The 20,591-nt window shown below is 41.2% G+C and overlaps 1 protein-coding gene across 9 annotated transcripts in view; it reads left to right on the top strand.

Annotated features, from left to right (window-relative positions):
- The window catches only part of CACNA1A (calcium voltage-gated channel subunit alpha1 A), a 496,856-nt gene that overhangs the window by 402,482 nt on the left and 73,783 nt on the right, over positions 1-20,591 (top strand). For 6 of the 9 annotated variants that reach the window (XM_082255807.1, XM_082255800.1, XM_082255802.1 and 3 more), the window contains exon 37: positions 4,393-4,489. In XM_082255807.1, the coding sequence (XP_082111933.1) occupies positions 4,393-4,489 (97 nt within the window). Of the gene's footprint in view, positions 1-2,756; positions 2,854-4,392; positions 4,490-20,591 lie in introns of all 9 variants that reach the window. The other 3 variants (XM_082255805.1, XM_082255803.1, XM_082255801.1) reach the window with 1 other exon arrangement.

Below are 20,591 nucleotides of genomic sequence, written 5' to 3'. Positions count from 1 at the left end.
TGCATCTGTAATACTAGATGTCCAGAGTATCTTAAACCCCTTACATCAGATGTTAAGAGTCCATCCCCACCCTCCTTTACATCGAAGCGCACCCCCTTACCTTGTGTTGCTGCTGGGAAGAAGCTGGTGGCAGAGCTGGAAAGCAGAAAGTGCAGGGTCTGCAGGAGGCCCAAAGGAGGGCTGGAGCTCTACTGCAGCTCCAGGAGAGGTATGGAGGCCACATGAAATGGACTAGAGGGCCAGATTCCGCCTGCAGGCTTTGTGTTTGACATATGTGATCTAAGGCCTTGTACATATGGCAAAAGCAGGGGCTTGTCATGTGTTCCTTAGACCTTCTCAGGAAAACAATATTGTGGCCAGATGACCCTGTGTACAGAGAAAGGCATTCCCCAAACTTAGCAATAGTTGTTATTCTCATCTAGATATCATATAATAGATATAAATTATCAGGCTCAGGTACTATATTCTTAAACACAAGGATAAAGAAATGTATTTCCAATCATACAATGGTATTTTCTTATTGGCTCTCTATTGAAATTACATTTTGACTTCTTTGAAAATAGGGATCCTTGATCTCTATATTAGCTTTGGCTTTGTTAATTAAGCCTTTTATTTATACTTTAAATAACTGGGAAAAAAATAACAAGTAAAGCTGACCATACACTAGCCGAAAAATCGTTCAAACTCATTTTAAAAAAATTAAAAATCGGCCGTGAGAGCAGACGATCGTGCCATCATGTAATGACCGAATTTTCGAACGATAAATCGTTCAATGGGCGTTTTCCGTTCAGTTTGTCACATATGCCGAGTGCAAACAGTTCGGCCGAGAAACACATTAAACTTTCAGCAGAATTTTCCAAACTGTTCCTTCGATTTTTCGGCTCTGAAAAGTTAAAAACTATTTTCTATTTGTGCCCATTAACTGGACAAAAAACGAACTCTTGGACCGAATGACAGATTTTCAAACGATTTTTCGGCTAGCGTATGGCCAGCATAAGTCTCTAAATAAACATTTCATATTGGATAATAGGGGAAGTTTGTATGTAAAACAAATAGATTGTACCTGGATCTAAGTAGTGGACTCTCACAGGTAATAAAAGCAATTGACATTGCTTACTATCAATCCCATGTGTGGGGTAGAGGGGATTGGAGGAGGAAGATTTTAACTAATGCAGGAGCCAGCAGTGCAAGGGACACAATGAGACAATTCTCATTCATTTCAAAGGCCCCTGTTCACATCTCAGCGTTCTGTCACCCTAAGCAAAACGCCCGTCGCTCAGAAAAGTACATGAGCTTCTTTTTTGGCAGATTACAGGTGTTTTTATTTTTTTTTCACTTGTCAGCCTAAAAACGCCTGCACAAAACTCTTCAAAAACACCTGTAAAACGCCCAAAAAAAGGCCTGTAAAAATAGAAACGCCTAGATGTGAACGTAGTCTAATACATGATTCTTTAAACTGCAGTGGTTTTTTTTTTTGGCAGAACTACAAACCTCAGTGGTCTTGTCAGTTTTTAGCATAGGGGACACTCTGGGGTTTTTACAGCCTGAAGAAGAGAGCAATATATCTAAACTACAAAGGCAGCCTAACAAATTATCTTTACTGCACAGCCTGCAAATGGGGATCTGTGGCTAGTAGTTACAATGAATGATCCTGAAGACTCCTCTGGCTCTCTGACACCCACTCTTCCTGACTGGAAATGTCACAGGGGTACAGGGTCAGGGTCAACAATAATTTCTACAAAACCCTTAATAATACAGTACTGGATTTTTTTAGTTTTTTTTTTCGTTTACACAGATTTTTTTCTATGTTTTATTTGCCTCATCAGACTCCCTAATAAGGCCCAATCCTGGGACCCATAGTAGCACTGTCAGGTTGTAATTGCTGCACTACATTAGGAAGATCTCCCATCACTTTCTGTCCTGATGACACCTACTGATAGGGCAGGATATGATGGAAATCTTTCCCAATGTATCCAAAGAGAAGAAACATCACTGCAGTGAGGGAATATCAGCTGCAATTTAGGAGCCAAACTGATGTTCAGAGAAGTTATGCAGCTGATTGAACAACAAATCAATATGAACAATGTAAGTGTCCATGGACTCCATTCACACTACCGCGACTTGTCAGACGAATTGTCAGCCTGACAAGTCGCGGTCCGTCGCGGTCCATGCAGTGCTACAGGACCCATTCTAATAGGAGCGACACAAGTCGCTCCGACTTAGAAAAAGGGTCCTGTACTACTTCGGGGTGACCTCGGAGTGACTTGCATAGACATTTATTATATGAAGTCCGTGCAAGTCGTGCCGAAGTCGCGGTGCATGCGACTTCACAGGTTGCCCCCGAAGTCGGAGCGACCTAGTGTGAACTGGCACTTACCCAGCAAGTGAATAGTTTAATAAATTAGGAAATTAGGTATAATAACATAGATATTTCATTAAAGGAGGGAAACCAAACTACAGAATATTAGTCTTTTCAAAGCTGCCTAATGAGGAATCTGTTTGCTTAAAGCAACACATTATTTTACAAAAAAAACCTATAAGAGATATGATGGAGTAAAAAGTGATGTTAAATTCAGAAAAGAAAAGTTTGAGACTTGAACCATAACTGAGTGATAAAGTGAGTGTTTGTTGTATAATTCTACCATATTTACTAAGTCATACAGGACACAACCCCTCAAGAGTGTATGAGTACAGGGAGGGTCATTCATAAAAGCTTCATCCCCTCTCAACTAACTTCCCTTCTGTTCTTATTTCAGCGGGCGCATTCATTATAAGGACATGTACAGTTTGTTACGGGTTATATCCCCACCGCTGGGGTTGGGGAAGAAATGCCCCCACAGGGTGGCCTGCAAGGTTTGGAAAACCATTACAAAAGCAAACAAAACAAACCAAATTAAAAACACGAACGAATTTCCACAACCCTTACCCTATATCCCTTCCTTCTCTCACCCCCGGATAATATTCCTTTTCTTCCTACCTTTCAAAACTAGCCCGTTGTTCCTTGCAAGAGTTTCAGCGGAATGCGCGATGCTTTCACCTACCTAATTTAATATATATATACCATATATATATTTTTAGTATCAAGCTGTACTCAGCTGTGTACACATTGTGCATCCTACAATCTTTGGTTGCCAGGAGGCCAGCTATTTATCCCATGGCAGCTAAAGTGTATATATAGTTTTCAGAAGACGCATGGGCTTGCTGGGTTTTTTGAGGGGTGGCCTGGGCTCGGATGATGTTTTATTTTGGGTGGGGGAGCCTGCTTTACAGAAAAAAAAAATTGCTTGATGAAGGGGGAGGGGGCGGAGGAGTCTCAGGGGGGCTCCATTAATCATTCTGGATTCTCCTTCCACATTCCATATACCTCGCTCCCACACACCCCCTTTTTACCACCACCACTAAAACATCTTCCTCCCTGCTCCTACACCACCTTCCCGTTTCATACTGGCAGGACAAGGCATAAATCTCCCAATACCTGTACTGGAGAGAGGTTGTAAAATGAGATCCCTCCACCTGCCAATGGACTCCTGTTCAAAAAGCAGATTCTGTGAAAAAAATTGAAAAAAATGTGAGTTTCTATACTGAGATCTAGTGTTACTTCCATAGGGTCTAGCCTATAAAATGCTTGTACTCTCCTCCTGGAAAAGATGACCAAGGTGTTATTGTTTGGGGCTGAGATAAGATTTCAGTTCCCGTTGTGGGTGATTTCTTTGCGTCTCTTCCTCAGGTAGTAAAGAGTTGATCTAATTTCTTTTCACTCCTTTTCTCTCCATGTTTCTCCGATTCCTCCCCCTCCCTAACTGTGTCCTGGGATATGCTCTCTCTCATGTTTATCTTCCTCTCATTTTTTTTCTTCCTCTTCTATACTCAATCTTTTCCTCTCTTTATATCCCTTTCCACTCTACCTTTTTTTCTGGCATGCTGACATTCATATCTTCCACTTGGTTTTACTTCTTTTGTATATGGGTTAATCATAATAATTCAATGCACCTCATCTATTTGTTTTCCTTTACTTGCTATAATTTTGTTGGCTTGTTTCAATCCTCCTTTTTCTTTATGACATTTTCTTGCTTTTGCCTGGACAATTTATTTTATTAATATGGTTTCTGGCACTCATTGTACCTAAATGCCTCATCACAATAATCAATCTCATCAATCTCTTCTTCTCTTTCTTCTAAGCTTTTTTCCCTGTTATTGCTTGTTGACCTTGGTGACCCTTGGTCTTTCATCCTTTCTATTGCTCCATGTGTTCAACCTTCAACCGTTTCGCCATGATCCATTGTACAACCTCTACTTTCGCTGATTATGTCCCATCTCCTCTTCTGCTCCATTATACCATGTCTCATCTTCCTCCTTTCCATGGCTCTGTGGCTCCTCTCTCTCTGTTCCCAGGGGTCGCATGAAATACACAGACTTGTATCAGATGCTCAGACTTATCTCGCCTCCCTTGGGTCTGGGGAAGAAATGCCCTGCTCGAGTTGCCTATAAGGTAGATCCCTTCCCCTTCCATAACTATTATTCCTTTCCTAGTCCGTTCATGGGTCTCATATTTTTTTACCACCAACTAGAGGTAACTTAACACTACTGCTTTATATAATTGTTATTTATCAGCAGAAGGGTTAAGAAATACCCCAAAAAAAGTGTTAATATCAGGACCCTCTTGTATCACTTGAAGCCTCTGAACAGAATTGTGTATTTTGATGTTCTTTTTTTTTTTGGTATTTTGATGTGAAGATGTGCTGTCAGTGTGTGTGTGTGTGTGTGTCTATGACTTGTTTTGTATGGTGGGTAACTTTGAAAACTTTGTTCCTACTAATGGGAGAGGACCTTAGCTAACATGTAAATTTTACCAGCATACTCAGAAAAGGCAATGACTTTACACCTCCGTTGCTCTCTGAAATTGAAAGTATATTCAAAATATTCTTCTTATTTGTAAACTAAGCTAATTTTCAAAATATTAGAAAATATTTTTTATTAACACAAGAGTTCAATTTCAGAATAGCATGTTTACATGTAAAAAGCACTTGTACTTTAAGGAGAGAGGTATTTTGCAGGCATCTGCATGAAGATTGTATGGTTTACAATGAGAAAAGTATGACAGCAGGATTTAAATAATCAGCTGGTCATTTTATTACAAGCTGGAATGATTAGAAAGTCTTTTCAAATCAAAGTTTTGGTTTGTTTGGCAGCTTAGAATGATCTCTGGGTCGCTGACTATACAGTGGAATAGCTGTTTTGCCTCTTGGTGGATTGATCTGTAGGTTTCCTGTTGCATAGTGAGCTGATCAGCAATATTCTCGGTATGTGGTGGAGCAAACTGCTGATCTCCTATGAAATAGTGGAATATTCAGTAGATGTTTTCTTACTAGGAGGGGTGATTGCAGATCCTAATACCTGCTGGAATAACCAGGTGATCTCTTTCTACATGATAAAAAAGTCAGTTGATCCCTCATTACACTATTGTAGGTCTTTAATGAAGCGGTATTAAACCCAAAAACGAACATTTTACTGCAGCTTACTAATTTTTAGGCTTTCTTTCTTCTATTTGAATCTTGTGATCCATCCAAGTCTGTCATTTTTCAACAGAAAAAGCACTTTTACCACTGACATGAGTGCCTAAAATGATCAGCTTTTATTAATATATGTAAAACATTTATCCCAGAGGGGAAAAAAACTGTTTGCTGTAACTGATTATAAAATATGAGCTGGAGTTTGACTTCAATTTCTTATTGTATTTAAATCTGCTAGTACATCCAACACTCCCCTCCCCCTAGACCAGTGATGGTGAACCTTGGCACCCCAAATGTTTTGGAACTACATTTCCCATAATTCTCAACTACACCGCAGAGTACAGGAGCATCATGGAAAATGTAGTTTCAAAACATCTGGAGTGCCAAGGTTCGCCATCACTGCCCTAGACTGACAATGCTGCGCTCCAAAGGTTCCCCTATGTTCCTTCATCCAGAGTGAGAGCGCTCTAATACAGGAGGCATGTTACTAACCAGATCACCAGGTGAAAACAGAGGGGAATAGGCCTAAAAAAAAGAAAACTAATGCACCCACCACATCTAATGATTGGTAAGCTGCAATATATTACATTTTTGGTTTTGGGTTCAATCCCGCTCTAAATGAATTTCATGTGTCTACTTGGTGTAATACGGTATACATCTTCATTACATGTCAGGAGGACCAGTAAGTGCCTTATTATATATGGTAGAATTATTTTTCTGTGTCAAAATGAACTACATGTTATATTACCAACATCAATATATTTTCTTGCCACTAGTTAGTTGGAATTATATTTGTATGTCTCTAGTTAGATAGTAGAATGGTTTATAGGACTTGTCTAGAAGATGGGGTGGTTTCTTGGCCTGTGGTTAAACAACTTATATGTGTAAGTAAGACAGCTGGGTGGTGTTTGTGTGTCTAGTTAGGTGGCAGGATGGTCTGTATAAGCCTGGGTAAATGGCAAGATAGTTTACAGAGTAATAAATATATTATACAGTGTACGATAGAATGATGTGCCAGTTGCTGGAAAGCTGACTGATTTGGATGGGTAAAGGGGTATGGAGGCAGACATACAGTAAGATTTCTAATAGGGTTATTGTCATCCTGAATCACATAGAGATGAATCTATTACTTTTTTCTTTTCCTTTCTCCGTCCTTTACTCTTCTGTTTTGCCTTTGTGTATGCCCCTCTCTTATCTCTACACACTTACTATGGTAAGTTCACAATGCATTGGAAGGATGATGCAGGCCTGATCCAACCCTTGTCCCTTCCTGCTTGAAAAATATCCTGTGCAACAAGACCAAGGAAGTGATTACAAGCTAAAAGTTCAATGAAGCTGTACTTATCAAAATCTACTTAACAGAGCACCTCTACCTACACTCTACACCATATTACGTAGATGTCCCTTACATGTACTACATGATTTTTAAGTGATACCTGAGTGCCATTATTGGTAAAGGTTACTCTACACAAAACCTTACCTCATTGAAGACAGTGGCATGCCGAATTCCTCACATGAGTTTCCAGTTTCCCCACCTGTCGCAGCCATTATAGGACTCTACTTCTGTACTGTATACAGTAAGTCCCCTACTTATAAATGAGTTCCGTTCTGGGAGCTCGTTCATAAGTTCAACTTGTTCGTAAGTGCAGCAAAGATTAGCGCTTGCAGAGGATTGATCAGTGTGTTCTGGTGGGGGAAGCTCCCCTGTCAGGAGACAAAGGCACAGCAGGGGAGATTGCTGCACCAACATTGCTTGTGTTGGTACGGCAAACTGTCAGGTTTTCTTTCGTTCAGCCCACTAGGTAGAACGGAAAAAAAACAAAGTGTGTGTACCCAGCTTTACCGGATTAGACAAGCGAACACATGTTCACATCTTTGACAGTTTGTAAGTTGAATGTTTATATGTAGGGGACTTACTGTATTTCATTTATATCACATTAGTGAGGTTGTAGGAGAAGAAAATGTTTGAGAAAGGACTACTCTGTCTGAAATGTATTATGATGTAATTGGCTGAGGACCAGGAGTGCTGAATTTACTTTGCTTTCTATCATCAGGAGTAATAAACATGTTTAGCAAGCCACAGAGGGCCATAGTCTACAATTCCTGACTAGGAGATCTCAGTTGTAGACTGGTCAAGAATTGACACAAATTGAACAGTGACCTAGGCCTTAAAATCAAGGGTTTGCAGTCAGTTTTGAGGTTTCCATATTATTAGATACACTCACTATTTCATTAGGGTTGTGTTGGGGGGGTCTGAACATTTTTGTAGTCACAGAATAAACTATTTGGATGCATTGAAAGTGGAATGCTGACACTTGGACATCATTTTAATTGTAAAAGTTGGTTAACCCTTCTCTACTGTTTTGCATAACACACGTATCTTACCAAATTTACAATTTTATTTTTTACACAGTTGTCCTATAAAACTTGTTACATTACTCCCTCCTTGGCCTGTTTATATTTCACTAACACATAGTGCAAAATGCTAATAGAAGCAGGCACACATATTGAGTTACCGTTACTCCTAAAGCATTAATGGATAATAACCAAGACTGGTTAGTGCCTTTTTTATCCCTGCACATAGATCAAAACAGAGCAAAACTCAATACTAAATTTCAAGTGTAAGGAAAGTCAATACTACACTTCAGTAATATATATATTAATCTATGTCTGCATTAATACTTGCTCATCTCAAAACATGCCTAAGAGGATAGGTCATTCATAGTGCCAGGGCGAGCCATAGCCGAACGCTCGATGGCGGGCTGGGGATCCCTCTGACCCTCTGCCCTGGAGAGCCAGGGCGGCCAGTCCGATTCCCAGCTCCGCAAAATCCATCTTCATCAGAAGATCCGACTAAAAACTAAAGCTGACAAAATAAGCAAAGAAAAAACTGACATTCTTGCAAATAAAAATCATAAGAAAAGATTAGAAAGCTGAGACTGTAGCTCCAGCACAGGGAAGCCTATCTACTCCTAATGCTAGGCAGAGACAAACTGAGTTGGGATGGCTTACTGCAGGGGGGTATTGACCAGTGGGACAGCCCCCATGGGTGTGTCTATGTTAAATGCTTTTGTTTTTAACTAAGTCTTATGCCTAGCTACTCCTGCAGAGAGGAAGTCAATACCCATTGGTGATGACTATAAAAGGGGCGGCAACTGTCGGAGGGCGTAAGAGAAATGTATATTTCATATGTTCACCAACAGTCACACACAACATATCAAGAAATAGGCCTGATATTTATTAAAAACAAAACACTTTTTCATGAAGTTGATTTAGGTACTTGAGGCTGATTTAGGTCTGCCTAACAGGATTCAGTGTATAGTAACTTAATTTAGTCTTACAAATGTATACTTTGAGGGAATTTAGTAATTTCACATGATCCTAGTGTCATCTGCTAAGTGTTACTGGAGTTTGCATGCCATGTGCATATGTGTATTAGAATATTAGAAGAAAGAAAATGTGGAGTGCTAGATTCTGGGCTTGGTGAGTATTCAAGGACAGTGAAGTTTTTTTACTCTTAGGGCCCCTAAGGAACCTTGCTGTGGCCTCTAGTAGAAGATCAAGTAGAAGACAGAGTGTGCCAAGCCACAGATGTATTTCTTTATTTGTCACACTAAAAGCCAACACGTTTCGGGTGTTACATGGAAGTCTCACTTAATCAGGGCTTAAACACAACAGAAATAAACTTTATCCAATTCTAGGGAGAAGCAACATAGGGTTTTCCTAAAAAAAATATTCATATCTTCAAAAAGATGGAGATATTGAACACAGTAATTAGAAATATTAAAGCGGAGTTCCGGCCTATTTTGCAACTTTAGTGATTCCTGGAGTGCTCGCTATGCTGATCAACAATTGGGCATTTTCAATTCCTCCTTCTCCCCCCCCCCCTCTGTGGCCACGGCCACCGACATCACTTCCGCCTTTGCATTGCATCCTGGGAGCTGTTTGTTATCACTCCCAGGAGGCTGGAATCAGGAAGAACTCCCAGAACACTCCCTGGAATCAGGAAGAACACAGCAGATTACACTGCGGCTTCAGATGCCCACATCCAAGATGGCTGCACTCAGAAAGCATTTTTAAAAGTAAGATTTTGACTAAAATCCAATACTGTACACCTTGTAAGTATGAGAATAGCGGTTCTGTAAAGGGCAATGGATTAGTATTATAGGGGTATTTTTTGTAAAAAAAAAAGGTATTTGAGGCCGGAACTCCGCTATAATTATTGAAAGTTTATTTTGGTTATGGTTTAGCTCTGGTGAATGTAGACCTCTTTGTAACCCCCAAAAAGCATTAGCGGTTGTTACAAATAAAGGATTATGTCTGCACAGACATCCACAGTTTGACACTCTCTTCCATCTACTTTACCTATTTACTTATGTATATGACATACCCTGGCTGATTACGGACATTCCCCAAGACTTTGGAGTCTTGTCTTATTATGCTGCCCATAACCTCCCTGGTTTGTTTAATTTCCTACACTCTCTCTCTCTAGGATCTTGTGGTATTATGGCAGCCTATGCTGTATATAGATCTACTGGTATTATTGTTTCCATGCTCTCTGTAAGATCTGGTAGTAACAGACTAGTCTTAAGTGGGGTACACACTAGTAGAAAATCTGCCGAAAATTCCCGTCCGAGGTAAAATCGTACGATTTTCGGCTAGTGTGTACATAACTTTCAGCAGCCGATGCCGACATTTTCAACGAAAAAAAAAACGGAGGGACAAACACCAAAATTTTTATCGTCCGTCCCCAGACGACCAATTTTCGCTTAATGTGTATGCAGTACGTCCGTGAAAAATCGAATACGAAAAACTGTGCATGATCTGAAGTTGCTGACGACCTGGAAGTCTAGGAACAAATGTCCCAAAAAAAAAAAAATCGGACGAGAAATTTTGTGAACATTTATGCACTGTCAACTAAAAACAGTTATGACCGCTGAGCAAGAGAGAGAAAAATCGGAGGATATTTAGTCCGATTTCCAACAAGTGTGTGCGGGCCTTAAGGCCAGTCATACACGGTACGAATTTCTTTCTTGCAATCATGGGTTTCAGGAATTAAATTTGCAAATTTTGTGAATCAGCCATTGTCTTCTCCCAGCGGGTAGGACGGGGGCGAGGGAAGCTGTCCCTGCCAGAAGAAAACAGTGATTATCGCTAGTGGCTATAGCAGCCACTTTCGATACTCGGAAGCGAATCCGGCAGGCTGGTTGTACCCAAGTTGATCACTCAATCAATTTGGTACATTCAGCCTGCCCATTAACGACAGTTCCTTCTCTATGAAGCCTTTGGTTCATGTGGTGTCAGTGTTACTCCACCCAACAATCCATGCTTCTGCATAGCAAGGTTGGCAACTGTCAGTAAATGTGCAGACAGTTTGGTAAAACCGTAACTTTTACATCTGTCCATGAATGTCCATTACAGACATACAGACTGCATGTCCGTAATGGACATTCATGGACATATGTAACAATCATGGTTTTTACAAACTATCTGTGAATTTACTGACAGTTGGCAACCCTGCTGCACAGCTTACTGTCATTTAAAGAGACCTGGCTCTTGCAGGGAGACAAATGACTCCAGTGCAATCGCATAGACACACATGACACATAAAAAAAAGCAGTGACTGACAATACAAGCACAGACATATTTTGTGAAAATGATAAGGATGTCTGTGTATATGAACAATGCTGAACCTTGACAACTATTAAAATGTTGTTTACAAGCTGTAAATCCATAACTTGCTAGTGCATCCTGTTCATTCTGGGCATATTGGCTTTTAGTTCTAAACTTATTGTACTCTGAGGGGCCATCTTTTGTCATTGAACTTGGAAAAAGAAAGGTAAAAGAAAAGGGCAGTTGTAGGTCTAGAGATCCTGTGGTGTGAGTTGAGGAACAGCACTATATTCTGAAACTATTAATAATGAAGATGATACTGCTACCCTTATATGTTTTTTTAGTAGCACCAATGTTTTAAGTATCATCTGGCTATATCTGCCCCTGGCTTGCTGAGAATATCTTCTACCACACTGCATGAGGACTCTAATGGCTGAAATAACCGGGCCAAATATCGCCCGATCATTCGACCACCGACTTATGAAAAAGTGTTCCTTGGTCGAAAACGTTGCCAATATACACAGGCCGAATATCGCCCGACCGTTTGACCGCCGACCATCGAAACAGTGCATGCGTGATGATGTTCTACAGATTTTAAATGAATGACCTTAACACCAACGTATGGAATATTGTTCTTTCGCAAACGAGACGACAGAATTTTTCGTTTTTTTCAAACGGGATTTTTCGTTCACAATATCGATATCGGTCACTGATGGCTGGGCATTAACGAGTAGAATATCGGCCGATCCTTCGCTGAACGGAAATTTTCGGCTGATTTTCTTATCGTGTATTCCGGCCATAAGTATGTTCTATAACATATTGTTGTAGCGCTTATTATATGTCTCACAATATCTCACCTCCACATAGGGACAGTTCAGTGCGGAAATCATGGGCAAGTCCATTTAATCAAGTAGCCATCATTAAATCATAGTATGAACTTACCTCATGGACTTTGTCCAGCCCCAATTTATTAATAGCTGACCTCATCTATTGCATTATTTTTTAACTGTCAACATGTAAAAATGTGCCTTTTTTTACATTAGCTGTGGGAAGGATTACCTTATAATGAAGGAATTTCTTTAATCAAATCCCAACTCAGTTCACAAAATTAGAATCTGACAACTGGCAGTACAGTACACTGTAGTACAACATAGGCTGCTTTCACACTGAGGAGATTTTGAAGTGCTTTTGCATTTAAAAAAAAAGGGCCAGAAAAGCTCACGAAAAATGCTTCCCTTTAAATTCTATGGGTCCTTGCACGCGGGCGTTCCTCCCGGCGGAATCAGCTTTGCTCAGTGGGGGATAGCTTCACTGATCCCCACTTAGCAGGCGGATAACAGGTCCGTCTCCACTCACTGTGCTGGGATGGACCTGTCAGAGACCCCCCCTCTCCTCTGAAAAACTGACAGGCGGACCTAATTAGAAAGCCCGTGTGAAAGGGGTCAATGAATGTGTTCACACTGGGGCATTGCGCTTCAGTTGCAGTGTAAAAATCCTACCTGCCGCATTTTTGGAGCATGTTTGGTCAGTTAAAAATAAACGCACACAAAAATAAATAAATAAATAAACGCACCAAAAACACACCTTCCTATTGAAAGCAATGGAAAACGCAATGTGTTTTTGGTGTGCTTTTTTACACAGTAAAATCGCTGCAAAAATGCATGTGTTTTTGCACATTTTTGCGGCGGATCAGTATGAAAGTAGCCTGATCAGTATGAAAGTAGCCTCACTGTTCTTTTTCTTTCATGTTAGCCCACTATTGTATCTGCTTGTTTACATTAGGGCCACTAAAGCTAGAACTTGTGCTCTGTCTATCATTTGTCATTTTTTTTAAAGAATTTGTACTTCTTGAGAACTTTTCCACTAGGAAGGAAGAATTTATAGATTGCATGTAAGCATAAGCCTATGATACTAAGGCCCACTTTCACACTTGGAGTCCGTCGGCAGACTCCATTTTCCTCAGAGGCGGGTGGCAGCTCTGTCTCCGCGCTGTGTGGAGACAAAGCTGTCAGGTCCCCGCTGTTCTCTATGGGGGAATCGGATGAGAACCGACCTGCCTGTCTGTTCTCATCCGATCCGCTGGACGGATGGAAAATAGGGTTTCCATCCGTCCAGATTTGACGGACAGGATCGGATCAGATGTCAGAGGACATGTCTCCGCTGACATCCGATGCCCCATAGAGATGCATGGGGCATCCGTTCAGATCCGCCTAAAAAACTGACAGGCGGATCTGAACGGTCCGCATGTGTGAAAGAAGCCTAAGCCTTTCCAGGCAAATAAATACATCTTTTTACTGTACTGGCCATTGTTCTGCAGGAAGGACTGATTATCAAACTGACGCTTTGATGATCTATAGTTAAAAATACAAACCTGTATTACCTAAAATGTAGCTGTTGCACAGAATCATTATTTTTAGGCTGGGCACTTCTGAATACTGGGCTCAAAAATGCTAAATATTAAAGCTTTAAAGCAGGCATGTAGGAAAAGAATTAGCCGCACATCCAGGGATTCCAATAGGTTTCAAATACCTTTATTTCCAAAAAATTGCAAGTGATGACACCAAAGACACCAGCATAAAGTCTCGTAGACGCGTTTCACACATACATCTTGTGCTTAATCATTACACAGGCATGTCCAACCTGCGGCCCGGGGGCCACATGCGGCCCGGAACCCCATGCAATGCGGCCCACTGCCCCCTGACAATTTTTTTTTTTTTTGGGGAAGGAGGAAGTCGGGTCAGGGGCATGGCCACAGCGGCTTCCAACTAACGTAGGCAGAGGCTGCCACGGAGGGGAGGGGAGGGGGGGATGTGAGCATGTGCAGTGTTTCTGACTCCTACCACCATGACCACTTCAAATCACTGAAGTGGTCATGGTGGTTAGAGTGTTCCTTTAATACCTCTCAGAAGAAGTAAACCTCCGTATGCTGATTCCATTTCATTTCATCATCCTCTAGTTGTGTTAAATCAGTGCGGGGGGTGCGGCCGCGGCGGCATTTTATTGCTTATATACCTTAACTAATAGTATATATTTTATATGCGGCCCGAGAAAATTTCTCTACATTAAATGTGGCCCAGAGAAGCCAAAAGGTTGGACACCCATGCTTTAAAGGGACTTTTTTTTTTTTTTAGCAAGGCCAGGTCATGCATAGGATCCTTTAGGGCCCATTCACACTAGGAGCATGAAAAAACAATGGTAACTGCTATGACATCAGAGCAATAATTTTGTGTGTGTTATTTTCGGACCAGATCAGAGTAAGCTTATGCAACATGTTTGCATAATCTCGCAGCACTCTTCTTGGACCCCAAGTCATTGCACAGAACTGCGGCACACCACGCTTCTCTGCAGTGATATGAACTAAATATCTGTTTGTACACTTCAAATAAAATTTGTTGAAAGAAAAAAAACAGAGCAGTGTGATGCAATAAAATGCACATCACACTGCCCACTGATCTACAGTCCAAAACGCTGTGTGGGCAGCAGTGGTTTTGGCTGCAGCTCAGGGTGATTGGGCCCTAAGTTTCTCTGAGCCCATGCTTCAAGAATTTATCATACATGCATTTATCACATGAAATCGAATCACATGTCTGTTCCTTTACTACTAGGGTATGAACATTTGACCAGACATTATATTTGAAACCATAACTGGCGGTCATAATGCCGCCACCTTATAATAGTATGGGCTGTGACAGGTCCTCTTTATGGTGAGATCTGAGGTCTATTAGACCCCAGATCTCTCCTCTAGCCTCCAATGCAACCGATCAGACGCAGATCGGAAATCCTCGTAACTTCCTGTTTCTGTCGTGACACAGTGGGAGGAACAACATCTGCTCCTCTTACTCTGTGCCCAGAGCTGGATGCCACCAGTTGCATCCTTACCGGGCTCCCCGATCGCACAGGAGAGCCCGGTAAGGATGCAACTGGTGGCATCCAGCTCTTGGCACAGAGTGAGAGGAGCAAATGTTGTTCTTCCCAGTTCCCACTGTGTGACGACAGAAACAGGAAGTTAAGAGGATTTCCGATCTGCGTCTGATCGGTTGCATTGGAGGCTAGAGGAGAGATCTGGGGTCTAATAGACCTCAGATCTCACCATAAGAGGACCTGTCACAGCCAATGCTATTATAAAGGATGTTGTTCATCCCTTGCAATAGCAATAAAGTTGATTAAAAAAAGTTAAAGTTACAGTCCAACATTTAAAAAAAAAAAAGTAAAGCTCCCCCATGCTCACGCGCAAATGCAAACACGCATATAGGCCTCGCAAGCATATGTAAACGGCGATCGGACCACACATATGAGGTATCGCCGCAAGCGTGAAAGCAAGAGCAATAGTTTTAGCACCAGACATCCTGTATAACTCTGGTATAAACTGGTAACTTGTAAAGGCTTTTAAAGCGTTGCCTATGGACATTTTTAGTTACCGTAATTTGGCACCGTACCACAGCGTGACAAGCATGACATTTTTTGGTATCTATTTACTTGGCAAAACATCATCCTTTATATTTTACCAAACACTTTGGTATTATATTGTATTTTTTATGTGCTTTAAAATCCATTAAAGTGTATTGTTTCCAAAAAAGTTGCATTTGAAAAACCCCTGTGCAAATATGGCATAAAGATTTACAACGCCCACCATTTCATTCTCTAGGGCCTCTGCTTAAAAAAATATATATAATGTTTGTTTATGGGGGTTCTAAGTAAATTTGTAGCAAAACAATGATGCTTTTTACATGTAGGAGAAGAATATCAGAGTTCAGATAAAGTCACGCGATTTCAAAGCCACCGTCAGAGTGATTAAGGGCTAAAACCTAGAAGCTGATTGGCTACTATGCACAGCTGTACCGAATTCTGTGTGAACCATATATATATATATATAAAAAAAAAAAAAACACAAACTGTAAACTCTATTGGCTGTAATGCCATTGCACCTAATACCTGAATATATTACCAACATTACATATTAAAGTATAACTAAAGGCAAATGTTTTCTTTAGGGAGATTCACCCTCTCTATTTGTCCTGTTTTCCATTATCATTGAAAGTGAAAAGAAAAGAAAAGGAAAAACCCACATTTTTGGTTGTCCCCAGAAATGTAATAAAAGGGGAAATCTTCCAGTGTGGACACTAGTTCTGGTGACCTAGGGGTCCTCAAGAAATTCCCTTAATTTGAAGGGATTTCCGCTCACTTCCTGTTTGGCTATGGGACAGGAAGTAAAGGGAAATCTCCACAATGGGACACAGATGGTAAAAAAAAAATCTGACAGGTGTTATAACACTCCCTTGCTCTATCCAAATTGAAAAAAAAAGTTTTGCCTATAGTTCTACTTTAAGAAAAAAAAAAAATAGGAAAAGCCTTTCTTTTTTTTTTTAGCAGCTTAGTAGATGCCTTCTACTTATTCTTATATGGTAGTGCAGTGCTAATTTAGAATTTTGTCAAATTTAAATTTTAAGTTATAATCATAATCTTTTGACTAAAATGCCATTTGTGGTTAAGTTGTATTTTAGTCTTATGACTAAAATGCCAATTTAGTTAAAAGACTATGATTAAAACTAAAATTTAAATTTGACATCAAAATTAGCACTGCACTACTATATAAGAATAAGTAGGGGGCATCTACTAAGCTGCTAAAAGAAAAGAAAGGCTTTTATTTTATTTTTTTCTTAAAGTAGAACTATAGGCAAAACTTTTTTTTCTGAATTGTTTTAGCTTTAGTCGTATTTTAGTCGACGAAATTACCACTGATAATATGGCTATGTTTATTTCCACCAAAGTGGAGTTAACCTTTAATTAGCCCCAAGGTATGTCATTTTCAGTACAAAGCACGGGTTCTATCCTCCAGAAAGAAAATGGTTACTTAAAAACCTGATACATCACTAAGCACTCGAGCTGACCATACATTATACAATTTTCTTCAGATTTACCTTCAACTATGTAGTGCAAGGGCTTTCCCGATTGCATACAAATTAAAAGTGTTTAGATTTGACCTCATATTATATGGTTTTGCTAAATATAAAGGACAATTGTACAAGATAATGATATAATGTATGGCCAGCCTAAGTGCACCTTGGGCATGGCAAGTAATGTCCAAAGTGCATTTATTGTTTAGAAAAACCCCAGTAGGCATCTGTATTCTCCTGTGAGGATCATTGTGGGGAAGTTTTAAGAACTACATTATGTTACATGTTACTACCACATAAGATATTCAGTAATATGCCTAAGGATGAGCCTAGCAAAAAGGCAAGACAAATTGCAGCAGTACGGATCTTTATTAATCCTTAGGATGAACACATTTTACAAGCAACTAGTCATTAAAAAGGTTCTACCTAAACAATCCTGTCAAATTGTATTTACCAGGGAAACTCACAGTATTTGTTGATAATCTCTTTATTTTGATGGTTAAAATCTAAAATTCAAATCAGTGGGCATACAGAGCCCAATTCTGTTCTTATTTGACAGCCTAGTGTGAGGATTAGGGCCATATAGAGCTTCCTGGGAAGGGGGTGATAATGAGCACTTTAAACTGCTGCAATCACTCCCACCAGTCCATCCCTGTTCCCTCTGAAATGAGGGAAGGAAATGTTATTCTCCAGGTGCCTTTTCCACTTTTTGGAAATCGAATAGAGAATTACAGGCCCTGGCAAGTTTTAGGGAACCCAAGTGTTTGAAAAAAAAAATAAGCCTATGGCTAGCCTTATAACAATAAGGCCCCTTTCACAATTGCGGACCGTTCAGATCCACCTGTCAGTTTTTCAGGCGGATCTGAATGGATGCCAAATGCATCTCTATGGGGCAGCGGATGTCAGCGGAGACATGTCCGCTGACATCCGATCTGATCCGGTCCATCAAATATGAATGGATGGAAACCCTATTTTCAATCCGTCTGGCGGATCGTATAGGATGGGATCGGATGAGAACGGACAGGTGGTCCGTTCTCATCCGATTCCCCCATAGAGAAGAGCAAGGACCTGACAGCTCTGTCTCCGCACACAGCACGGAGACAGAGATGCAACCCGCCTGCTCAGTGGGGGATTGGGGCCTTAGGCCTCATGCACACTGGATGTTTTAACAACGGCTGTTTTTCTGCAGCCAGTAAACTCCCCAGCATGTTATCCTATGTCTCCATGCACACACAGGCTGTTATCAGCAGTTTTTAGCAGGGGCGTTTTCTGGCTGGAAAAAAACCTCAGAACTAGTGGGTTTTAGTGCCGGTTCACACTTGTGCGATGCGGGAACGCTGCGAATATGCAGCGTGTTCCCGTATCGCATCGGCACATCTGGCAGTTCACACTGCCATATGCGATACGCAGGGGGTGTCAATTAAAAGTTAACGACACCCCCAGTTGCGATCGCATATCGCAGTGCGATCTGCAAGTTCGCACAGGATCGGATAGCACAAGTGTGTACCACTGTGCGATCCGATTCTGAGGCAGCTCAAAAAATGCCTCATGTGCGAGTTTGCTGCGGATGCGCTGCAAATGCAGCCATACAAAGTGTATGGCTGAACTCGCATCCGCACAGGAGATCGCATGTAATGAAGGAGCAGTGCGCTCCGAATTACATGCGATCAGCGCATCCGCACTAATGTGAACCGGCTTTTAAGAGGCGTTTTTCAGCTGTAAAAATGCTCTAACTCTGATAAAAGTTTAAAAACGCCAATAAACGCGGCTATTCAAAGTTTTTGAGCCAAAGGATTTTGTGGGAGTATATTTTTGCTAAAAAAAAAAGCTAAAAAACGCTGAAAAACGCTACTGCAAAAGAGCTGAAAAACTCCTACAGCTACCGCTTTCTACTGACGTATTGATAACATCCAGTGTGCATGAGACCTTACAGATAGTACAGAAACTGCCATTAGAGTAGGACAAATACTGTGAACCTACACAGTAAAGCCTGGTACACACTAGCAGGTTTTTTCGATCGGAAAAAAAACTGAAGAGCTTGGGAGTAGATTCTGTACTAACAATCTGATGTTCGTACAGCAATCTCCCCCCTGAGCTATTGTGTTCTGACAGGGGGACAACCGCCCCCGCCAGGATGCATCAGTCAGCGCTCTCAGCCATTAGCGGTGAGCTCGGATAGGATGATGATTGGCAGACCTTTTTCGGTCATGCCCCTTCGACAGACGCTGGACATTCTGCTGGTTTCTGTCGGACTTGCTGCCGTACACACAGACCGAATGTTGACCGGTTTCTATTGAACCAGCCAAAACAAGCCGGATAATTGGCCCGTGTGTGCGGGACTTTACAAGCAGAATAAGCTTCACAATCTGCAGGAGAAGTGGTTGGTTTATTTGCGGATAGGGTGAGGGTTGCTGGAGCTGATTAGAGACTTATGCCTCGTACACACGCATCGATTATTGGCCAGGAATTTTCGGCCAACGTCCGATCGGCCGACTTTCGGCTTGTTAGTATGATACTTTCGACAAACAACTCCGACTTTTCGGCCGTAAAAAATCTGGTGTGCAGGCTATAAAATTTTTGTTGGCCGTCAACACAACGGCCGATTTTCCGTCAGTCAGTACAGATTTTGGCAGACAAAAATCTGATGAGCAAGACTGGGCATGCTCAGAGAAGAAAAAACACACGGAAAGTAAACCAGCACATGACATCACTTCTGAAGTAGATTTTTGTTGGCCGAGAAAATTCGGGTGCAGTCTAGGCACATTCCAACCAACAAAACGCCACTCTGAACAAAAGTCGGACGATTGGTCAGCCGATAATCGTTGCGTGTGTACGAGGCATAAAGTTGTGGTCCTTCCAACTTACAGCAAGTTCTGTGTAGTCTGAATATGATCATGGGCTTGGGTGACTCTTGCTAACAAAGGTTAGGTCCTTCTGATCGATACTCTGAATTAGCTCTTCTGCAGGTCTTTTGTAGCTGTTGCTATTACTCCATATCTTCCACAGGAAAGTGGGCCTTTACTCATCCCTCTGTCACATCTGTAAACTATGGAGAACTGCACCTGACATCTTTACTGATCCCTTTTCTGTCTAAAACTTTATTGATCTAATCTGAGAAAAGCTGTCCTCCTTACCTGTCCTATCTAACAAACACCCATTTGATAGAATAAGTCCCTTTTGTCTTTCTCGGTGTGTAAAGCTTTAGGGATCATGTTGTGTGGCCAGAATATTACATGGCAATTTCTGACTGATACAATAAGTTTCACAGCTTTGTTTGTGAATGTATTTCTTTTTCTCTTTTTACTCCCTCTCTCTCCCCCTATCTCACCCTCCCCCTCGTCTCACTCTCGCCTTCCTCCCTCTCCCAGCCACCCTCTCTCCCCTGTGCTCCCCCTATGTAGGAGTTCTAGTTCTCTAAAGAGATATTGCATGGGGGATTCCCTGCACGTTGCACGTCACGGTTCTGCATGCTGCATGCTCCAGGTTGGCCTGTGGACTTGCCTGCCGATCTTTGCTTTGGTTTGTGCTGACTATTTGTTTTATAATCTCTGCACTTCCAGAGTGGAGTGGAGAT

This window comes from Pelophylax lessonae (genome assembly GCF_965119305.1).
Source record: "Pelophylax lessonae genome assembly, chromosome: 4".
In the NCBI taxonomy this organism is placed as follows: Eukaryota; Metazoa; Chordata; class Amphibia; order Anura; family Ranidae; genus Pelophylax; species Pelophylax lessonae.
Note: the sequence above shows the minus strand (reverse complement) of the source record. Positions and strands in the feature narration are given on the sequence as shown.